This window comes from Squalius cephalus (genome assembly GCF_949319135.1).
Source record: "Squalius cephalus genome assembly, chromosome: 15".
Classification (NCBI taxonomy): Eukaryota; Metazoa; Chordata; class Actinopteri; order Cypriniformes; family Leuciscidae; genus Squalius; species Squalius cephalus.
Window position 1 is genome coordinate 31396645 of NC_137136.1, and position 10029 is coordinate 31406673.

The following is a 10029-nucleotide window of genomic DNA, read 5'->3' on the forward strand; positions in this document are numbered from 1 at the left end:
TGAGTGTTTTTGTCCAAAATTTAACTATGCATGTTGTCACAGACAAGGAAGGCTAAGATTTAAACTATCTTGCTCTTTACAACTTTGGGAGTGTTTATGGGCCATATAATATAATATAATATAATATAATAGAATAGAATAGAATAGAATATAATATAATATAATAAGAGCTATATCAAGAGATGATTTATGGAAATGGAAATTCATGTCACATTTGCTGGTATGGTATATTTAGGCTCACCTTTCCTTAATAATAAATATTTTCATACATGCCTATCAAAATTCCACATACTCTGAGCCTCAGGCACGTGCACACATAGACATCAAAGGGGGCTTGAGCGCCTGCCCTTTTTATTCCTGGAGAGAAAGTGCCCTTTTTTCTGGGGTGCTTTTTTTTTTTTTTTTTTTAAATAATATATATTCCTGTTTGCTTCCCTGTCAAACAAATATATTTATTGAAGAATAGTATATCTAAATAGCAGGTCAGGAGTTCTGAAGCGCTCCCTCTCTCTCTATCTCTCTCTCCCCCCCTTGGCGTCTCTGCGCAGCGGCGCACATCGGCACACATCATACACACACACACACACACTCACATAATCCCGCTTATTACATGGCTACCTACCAAATAAATAATTAATTTGACACAAAATATTTATTTAAAAGGGAGTTTATTTGATTTAAACCCGATTGTATTGCTTCCAGAAAATAGTACGCTCCGTCTCTACGGTTAGAATCAGGTTAGAATCCTGTGACTCGAGTCCAGCAACGCTCTGTTTTTCATGGTAACGGTCTGTTATACCAAAGCCTAAATTGTCTCTGGTTATACTCACTGATCTATATAATGACATAATGTTATACTCCGCACAGCGGTCTGTTATCAAGAAATAACAGACCGCATTCTACATTGGAATTCAACCAAGCCATGTAATAAAATAAGTTAGTAATAAAATAAGCATGTATCACCACCAGATATGCTTTAGTTATTTTGTTTATCCTATTTACCTGCATTGCCCTGTCAATTAGATGCAAATTTTCAATTTGTATTTTGTCAATCATTTTTGCAGTGATTTTTTTAGTAAAGTTAACAAAATAGCAGCAACAGCCCTCTTCAGTTTAGAGTGAATATTTGTGTTGATTTTAAAGTGTTATGTATTCTGATAACACCAAAATAATTAAAATGATGTGCAAAAATAAACAAATTATTAGTAAAACACGCCCCTCTGCCTGATGCAGTTATTTAGGTTATTCTAAATATATACTTGAAACTAGTAGCATAGAAAATGTTTTCAAAACATGCACATTGTGGAATGGTTTCCTTTGCTGCTCTATAAACCTAGTGAATACTAGGAGACCATGGTTTCTGTGTGAACTGATTATTTTGTAGACATCTTTTGAAAATGAAACAATTGCGTGAGTTTGAGGAAGATAAAATTAATTAACTTTTTAAATAAATTTTGTAAAAAGGAAGTCAGAGTTGCGTTAATATATATACTTTTTTGTTTAAAAAAAAGAAAAAAAATACGTAATTATGAGAAGTGCCATTTATTTCACTTGTGCCCCTGCCCCTCAAAATATCTGTGCACGTCCCTCCTCTGAGGTTTACCAGTTTGAGAACCTCTGTACTAAAATATACCAGATAGGTTGATAACATAATGGTTACATGATGGTTTTCTATGATTTAAGTTTTAATAATGTGACAGACTTATATCAGTTAAACAAATATAAAATATTTCACAGAAATAACCACAACACAATTTACATAATTCTTAGAGAACAAAGATTTATTTTTTTCCGAAACTAAAGTCTTGTAAAAAAAGAAAAAAGGATTGTCAAGGCCTTACATGTTTTAAAATCATAAATATTCTCCAATTCTTTAAAAAACATGACCTCAGACTTCAAAGAGATATTAAAAATACCACATATCAAGTATAACATTTAAATATAACAAAAATGCAGTAATTGACAAGTTAAACTGTAACTGTAAGCGAGTGCCAGATATTACAGCAGATTATAAAGCTTGTTTTGTCATGATGTAACAGTACTATGAACTAAATGACAACTAAACGGAAAGATAGTTGTTGGAACAATACAGTAGCTGGGATTTGTAAATGTAAAAAAAAAAAAATAGACAGTAGGGTATAGCCTAATGGAAAAATGTGTGTGGCCAAACATTTGTGTATTATTCAGCCTTGTGTGGCATTGATTCACTTTACTCTGAATCCATCAGAATAATGCTTGCTTTTATTGAGGACACTTGGTATTACAGGGATCTCCTGACTGGAAAAGTCCATAAACACTAACCAAAGGGAACATTGTCAGGGCACCTAACATAGAGCCCAGCTGCACCACAGCTCCACACCACACGAGGGCGCTGTGGCCTTCATCTCGCAGGATCACTCCAATAATCACCTTCACATAGGACAGAGTGAGGACAAATATGACCCAGGTTATGACCTAAAGATCAAGGGAGAAAGAGAAAATAGAGATTATGTGATGCTGTTGCCCTCACATTACATTTGTGCTGAAATATGTAGTACTGTCACTGATCTATATAATGTCATTCACATATAGATCAGTGAGTACTGTGCACTGTAGTGTATATGATGCAATTCTAACAAATGTTGTAAGAGTTCAAACATACAATTAGATGCCCTTTTGAACTCCTTTAAACAAGGTAAATGCCAGTGCCACTAAATTTACTTTACAGTCACATTTACAGGTCTAAACATGGAACAACTACCACCAATGGTGTGCATGTGTGTGTGAGAACCTTACAATGAGCGCTGCTCCGAGGTCATGATCGATCAGCAGAGGGCATGGGCTTAGTGCTGCCATGGCCATTATATACGCCCCAAACCCCGTGCCCGTCACTGTCAGAACCGCCATCAGCACCAGAGACCTTGGACATAGTTATGTAGTTGGATGAATTTGTATAATAAAAGCATGTCAGCCAGTCAAACATTTCTTGGAAATGGAATAGTTGAATTTTAGGGCTGCACGATTAATCGCAATTAACATGAAATCTCTTATTGCGATTATTATTTTTATGCACAGCTTATGAGTGACGTACAGATCTGTGATCAGTAGTAAATGCTGCGTCGGAGCTACGCCGTATCCTCTATGCGTCGGTTTTCATTTATACTTCTGCGTCGTAGACGTGCAATTACACATGCAGAGGGAGCATGTGAAACCCGAGGGAGGGGATCTAGCAGACCAATCACAGCGCTTGCGGTCCGCAAAGAATTGACGCGGTGTTACATTTTTGGAGAGGAGCACGTCAGGGTACGCGTGATACACACAGCCTACGACGTAGCGACGCCGTGAGTTCGACGCAAAAGTATAAATTGGGATTTAGCGAGTGAAGGGCATAAAAATCGGGAGTGGAACGCAGACTTAGTGAAGAGAGCGTCCTTTTTGAAAGTTTTTGAAAACGATACAGTTTTTGCGCACAGCATTTTTAGTCGTTTTTGTGAACCTGTGTGTTTTTTCGTATTTAGTACATCATTGTCGTGTAAACATACCCTTAGTGCTTTACCATAGAGCAATTTTTAGGGCTGGGCAAAATGACGATATATAACAATGATCCAAGTGATCCTCCAGACTTTAGATCTATACTGTGTTTATAATGTCGTCTAGCATACAAATCAGTGGATCAGTGACTCATCAGTGTTCAAAGGCAATTAATAGATTTAAATACTGGTTGGTATTATATTAAGAGATTTAAATATTGGTCGGTTTCGTCATACATATGAGTGTGATTCTCAAAGTATTAATGAAAATAAGATGTCGCAGGTGAACAGTTTGATGCTCAGGCACATGCCGGGAAGAATAAAATAAGGTTTTTAGATTTTAAAGTAAGCGAGAGTAAACAATTCTCAGTCAGCATCATTGAAGATTCAATCAGTTGTCTTAAAGGGGTGATGAACTGAGAAATCAAAGTTTCCTTGAGCTTTTGACATATAACAGATCATCATACTATAATAATATCCTGTAAGTTTCAGAACTGAAAACTACCTTGTTAGTCCAATAAAAGCTTTTATAGACACCAGGCTCAGCAAACGACTCGTTTTTCAAAGTGGGGAACTATGACGTCAAAGAGGATAAAACACCGCCTCCACAAAAGAAGATCAACGCCTACTTCAACACGGCCTGTTTAGCCCCGCCCACCGATTCGCCCAAACATGCTAAATAACATAGGACGACATGATAATTGCTACCGGATCGAGCTCCTTCCAAGCAATAAACATGCTGTTGACTAAATTGTGCAGTGCCTGTTTGTGGAAGAAGACAGTCATAAGCTTCCTTCGGATTCCAGCATGGTTAAACTTTATTAAATCAGTCAATCACAATTTCCCGACACGGATCTGCCAGCAACATGTAAGTAACCATGTGTATTCTAATGCCTGATCTGCGATCAGTGATTTCGGTGTAATTATTCAAGTTCAGATATTTCTCTTAAAATCGTTCAATACTGTTTATGCATCAGTGACTAAACGATCAACTTCACATAATTTCTCGTAGTATTATGAAAATAATCTTTTTTTAAACTGTTATTAAATTATATAGCCTACAGAAAGCGATCAAAGAACGATCCCTTTCCATTCGCCCAAGCTGTCAATCAAACAGCACAGCGCGAGCCGCGAGAGCTTATCTGGACACTTACCAAACTCGTGATGAAATAATGACACTGTTACACTACACAACGAAGCTCTTACTGTGTACTCACATCGTGTTTGCATTGTGATTTGGTGTAAGCATTTGTGAGAGTGCAAAAATTGCGTTGCAATGATAAGATCTTTATTCACGCGATCAACAGACTGTCTGTCATCTGCTCAGTCAGTGCTCATCATGCTGCAACCTTTCATGTGATGGAATAGATTTAAATATAATGCTTTAAACGATACTTTTCACGATTTGTTAATCTCGATAGCTGTAATAGTAAAAACGTAGTAAAAGTTTTCGAGAGAGTTCCTGTAATACTAGCTATTTCATTGCAAGCATGTCAGCCAATCACAGCAGTGGGCGTTTACACTGAAGTCTCACAGCAGACACGCCCCTTAAAACGGAGCGTTCAAATCTGAGGCAGAAATCAGGCTTGGAAAAATGGCTTTTATTTATAAATTATGACAATTTTTTATGTAAAAATCATACTAACATTATAAGGGCACCCCAGGCAACATTATAAAATAATAAAACAATCCAGTTCATGACCCCTTTAAGAGAAAACTTGCCAGTTATCAAAGAGACTGATGTGAGATTAACATTTTGAGTTTAACATTTTCCAAATTTAATTTAAAGGGATAGTTCACTTTGAAATAAAATTTTGGCATGTTTTAGCTTACCTCAAGGGCATCCAAGATGTAGGTGTCTTTTTTTCCGCAGTAGTTTCAATTTTGATATTTTTAGGTCAAACCGTTCTTGTCTGTCAGTCGTATAATGCAGGTCTATGGTCACTGTCTCAAAGAGCACGCACAGAGTCCAAATTAAAACAATTCCCCATCGTCCAAATTAAACAATTCCCCATCGTAAGTACACATTGATGGCCTAAGACACGAAACGAGCAGTTTGTGTGAGAAAACGAACAGTATTTATGTCGTTGTTATCTCTTGAACACAGCCACGTCCAAATGATCTGACGGCGCGGGCGGGTATAGATATATACATAGATGTCGCCTTGGCTACTGCAGTTCATTGGAACGAAACCGTAGCCAAGCGACATCTAGTGTATACATCTATACCCGCCCGCGCCGTCAGATCATTTGGACGTGGCTGTGTTCAAGAGATAACAACGACATAAATACTGTTCGTTTTCTCACACAAACCGCTCGTTTCGTGTCTTAGGCCATCAATGTGTACTTACGATGGGGAATTGTTTAATTTGGACGATGGGGAATTGTTTTAATTTGGACTCTGTGCATGCTCTTTGAGACAGTGACCATAGACCTGCATTAAATGACTGACAGACAAGAACGGTTTGACCTAAAAATATCAAAATTGAAACTACTGCGGAAAAAAAGACACCTACATCTTGGATGCCCTTGAGGTAAGCTAAAACATACCAAAATGTATTTTCAAAGTGAACTATCCCTTTAAGTCTTTTAAGTGACGATGTAAAATATAGGGTATGGCTTCAATTGTAATTAGTAGCATCTCTAATTTCAGACATATAGCGTGATTGTGTTTCTTACTGTGATGGTAAAGATCAGGCTACACTGCATTATTGCATGTATCCCCTAGGAGTCAAACTCATGATCTTGGTGTTGCTCGCACCATGCTCTACTGTTTGAGCTCCAGGAAGAGAATATTGACTTTATAATCAAAGTTAATTATTTTTTCTCACCTGATTGGGACAAACAAGGCAATGAAGCATGCCACTGGATTCGCAACGGAGGACAAAGTGGTTGCAAGATGATAGGCTTGATTTCCATACGGCAAACATGAGTATGACTGGACTGAGGGAAGGACTGCATTGGTCAATGCATTGACCCAGGCCAGAACTACAAAAATGAATACCAGCTCTGTTCTGCTGTAGGTTCCTTTTCCAAACGAGCTGTGTCGCTTTATCACTGGGCCTTCTGGGGAATCCAGCATGGGTGTCTGTTCTGGAGTTTCACTGTTCGGGGATTGACTTATATCAATCTTCTCCACCCGCTGAGAATCATCAATATAACCTTTGCTCTTGTGTTCCCGTTCCACAGCTGGGTGGAAATTCAGTAACAGGAAAGCGCCCAGGCACACCATCATCATCGCACTGAGGAAAAGGAAGAAAACCTGAGCCGAGAAGTTGGCCGGCTGGTAGTGTGCCTTTAGTTCTCCATCGAAGCCCCAGGATGAGTTCTCCATGCTAAAATTTGCAGTAGCACTTGCATTTTTACAGTGGACTACCCCTACACCTTGGATAAGAGCCACCAGCGCTGGGACCAGACCACTCAGACCTTCTCCAATGAAGTAGGTGGTGAGGTACCGAGGCTGCAGACGCATCATGAAGGGTAAAAAGGTGACGGATGAGGTGCAGTCCACAACAGACAGTAGGAAGCTAAGGGACAGTAAGGCAGCACTATGTTCGCCATCTCCAATAGTAAGCGTGCGGTTCCAGAGGAAAGCCAGGAGTGAAGTGGCCACCACACCGACCGTCACAATCGTGTAGATAACGGGCCGCTCGTCCAGCACGCCCGGTCTGAAGCGGTGCATGAGCGTGATGAAGAGAGGGCCAATGTTGGCCATCTGGATAATTATTGTGAGATAGGAGGGCAGGAGCCAACCCTCAGGAATAGCATTGACAATCAGAGGTAGCTCCACCCACATCCCGTTTATGGCCACCCATGATCCAATGCCAAAAAGGCACGCCAAAACATGTGTGAACAGTGACATGATGAAGGCACTGATGTCCAAAAGGCAACTGGTTTTTAAAGGTTATCTGAAAGATGGGAGTACAGGTAAAGTGATTAGTTTTACAATAGCCCCATTTCAAGCACTGTTTTGATGTCAGAAGTCATAAATAAATTCCAACAACTTATGCTTCACTAGGAATAACGGTCAATTTTATAATGGTTACTGAAATACCTCCAGAGGACACAGCCTTTAAAATGAGACACAGTAAGAGATTCGGAAGACCTTGATTAGCTGGTTCAGGTGTTTAACATGAATGACACAGACAGCAGCAGGAATATTAGGCTGCTGTCACTTCAAGACTCCAATATACTGACACATGCTTTTTCTTCCTCAACTTTTTACGTTCACTTAAGATATAACCAACCGTGTTTACGAGGATGCTCACCAAGACGGGCATTTTGACATTATTGTGTGTGTATTTGTCCGTTCAAGTGCAAGAAGATGCGAAAGAGTAGTCATTCATCAGCAGTCCTTATTGTCGAGCCCTGCATAGACGTAAAGGGATAGTTCACCCTAAAATGAAAATTAAGTCATCATTTACTCACCCTGGTGTTGTTCTTATGGCGTACCGTACACCCTTCTTTCGGCTCGATCATGTAATAGCAGTGAATAGCGACCAGAATCAAGCATGTTTTTTTTTTTTTTTATGTTTTTTTAAGTATCACAGAATGATCCAGTGTCATATATTCCAAGTGCCCTGGGGGTATAAGATAGGGTTTGGTGAAAAACAAATAGAAATGTAATGCATTATTGTTACTTTTTATTTTACTGTATTATTTAACTAAATTCTTGACCTTGGCTGTTGGGCTTCTCCGTACGACGTGCACTCTCATTTTAGGGTGAACTATCCCTTTAGGTTTAACAAAAAATGCCATATTTAGTTAAATGTAACCAAATTTAGATATGAAGCTAAACTCATTTTCCTTCCCACATTATAAGAAGAAATACAAAAATCTAATGCACATGTATATGAGTAATTTGGATGGCTTTTAAAGGCCAAGTATGTTAAAATATTCATTTTTATAATATGCAACAGCGGGGTTCCTTCACAGTCTCTGATCTCTGGTATAGATGAAAAAAATGAATTCTACTTGTGTAGATCAAAAGTACCAGCACTTGGCCAATACTAAAAACAAAACAATACCAGTCTTTCAGTAGTCTACAGTATATAAAGTTCAAAGTACTGACATTTGAACTGCTGTCTGACAGAGAGGTGACTGCATTGCAACAATCAGCATGTGGTCTATGGAGAGTGTGTGTGGCATATGGTATGCGGCTGTGTGTGTGTGAACAGTCTTATGCAAATTCTCCTCTTGGTGGGATATTAATTAGGGCTGGATCTAAACTGCTGGAAAGTGAGCAAGATTAGACACCCCTGTTGTCATTGTGATGTTTGCCTTAGCATGCACCACTAATTACACTGAAAATAGAATATTTTCAAAAAATCTATTTACTTTGCTATAGAAAGTCCCATTTTTTTGGGCAGTTATCTGATATTTCGGTCTTGTTATTATTTGAAATCACGATAACACTTTACAATAAGGTTCATTAGTTAATGTATTAACTAACATGAACTAACCATGAGCAATTTGTTTACGTTAACGTTAGTTAATAAAAATACAGCTGTTCATGCTAGTTCACAGGGCATTAACTAATGTTATCAAGATTTTAATACAGTATAAGTAAATGTTGAAATTAATATTAAGAAAGATTAATAAAACCCTTATTGTAAAGGGTTAAGGAAATCACAGTTTGCATCAGAGATGTCACATGACCTTTCCCATACTCAAACTCAGTCTAAAGCCGAGCAGCAGCAACACAGATTACTTATAAACTCACTCACTACACATAATACTACACCAACAGTTCCTGTAATCACTTCTGTATATTCACTGTGATCACCTTTCTTGTTTTATGACATAACAGGTTCCTTCTACCTGACTGTATCATCAATTAACCACATTCACAATAACCAGTTTGTGTTCATACCAGTGGCAATGCCCTTGAATCTTTTTCTGGTTCATTGGTTTACCAAAAACACACTCGTGTTTAAACACAAAGATACACACATACATCCCACCTGATTCTCCTGAGGTTTCAGTACATTCTGGCAGCAGTTTGAACAGCCTTCAGCGTGAGTTTGAGCTCTGTTTTTCTCGCTCCTGCTCCTTGGCTCTCTCTCTCTCTCTCTCTTACTCTGATATTAACTCACCTGATGGGAATAAGACCGCGCATGCGCGAGCTGTGTGAACTTGGGGTCCTTTATCCCAGTGGGCAAACATTCACGACCATGTGCTCAACTGACCGACGGAGAGAACAGGGAAGGAAGGCAAGTAAGCATGATGCAACTAACCCCTCCCCTTCTCTCTCTCTCTCTCTCTCTCTCTCTCTCTCTCTCTCTCTCTCTCTCTCTCTCTCTCTCTCTCTCTCTCATAACAACCTTGACGTTGATCGGAAACAGGAAGTGTATCTTATTACATGACACAGAGGCTGAACTGACATTGAAATGATTCTTTAACCCTTGCTGTAAACACTGTTTTACTAAATACGGGTTAAAGGTAACCCTATACAAAAGCAGCTCACAATCTTTTATTATAGCAACAGTTTTGGGAGGAACACCGAGTCCCTCGGCTTGACA

The 10029-nt window shown here is 38.8% G+C and overlaps 1 protein-coding gene across 7 annotated transcripts; it reads right to left on the reverse strand.

The window, feature by feature from the left end:
- Positions 1–1760: 1760 nt before the first annotated feature.
- On the reverse strand, positions 1761–9828 carry slc52a3-2b (solute carrier family 52 member 3-2b). 7 transcript variants are annotated; one of them, XM_079894204.1, is made up of 6 exons: positions 9472–9757; positions 8186–8241; positions 7937–8088; positions 6340–7416; positions 2776–2899; positions 1761–2454 (listed from the first exon to the last, which is right to left on the reverse strand). In XM_079894204.1, the coding sequence occupies exons 4-6, from the start codon at positions 7368–7370 to the stop codon at positions 2242–2244; spliced, it is 1368 nt and encodes a 455-aa protein (XP_079750330.1). In that variant the 5' UTR covers positions 7371–7416; positions 7937–8088; positions 8186–8241; positions 9472–9757; the 3' UTR covers positions 1761–2241. The 7 variants fall into 7 exon arrangements, with proteins under 7 accessions (XP_079750330.1, XP_079750329.1, XP_079750331.1 ...); XM_079894203.1 differs by lacking the exon at positions 8186–8241 and having other exon boundaries at positions 9472–9775; XM_079894205.1 differs by having other exon boundaries at positions 7937–8241; positions 9604–9769.
- Between the last annotated feature and the right edge of the window lie 201 nt (positions 9829–10029).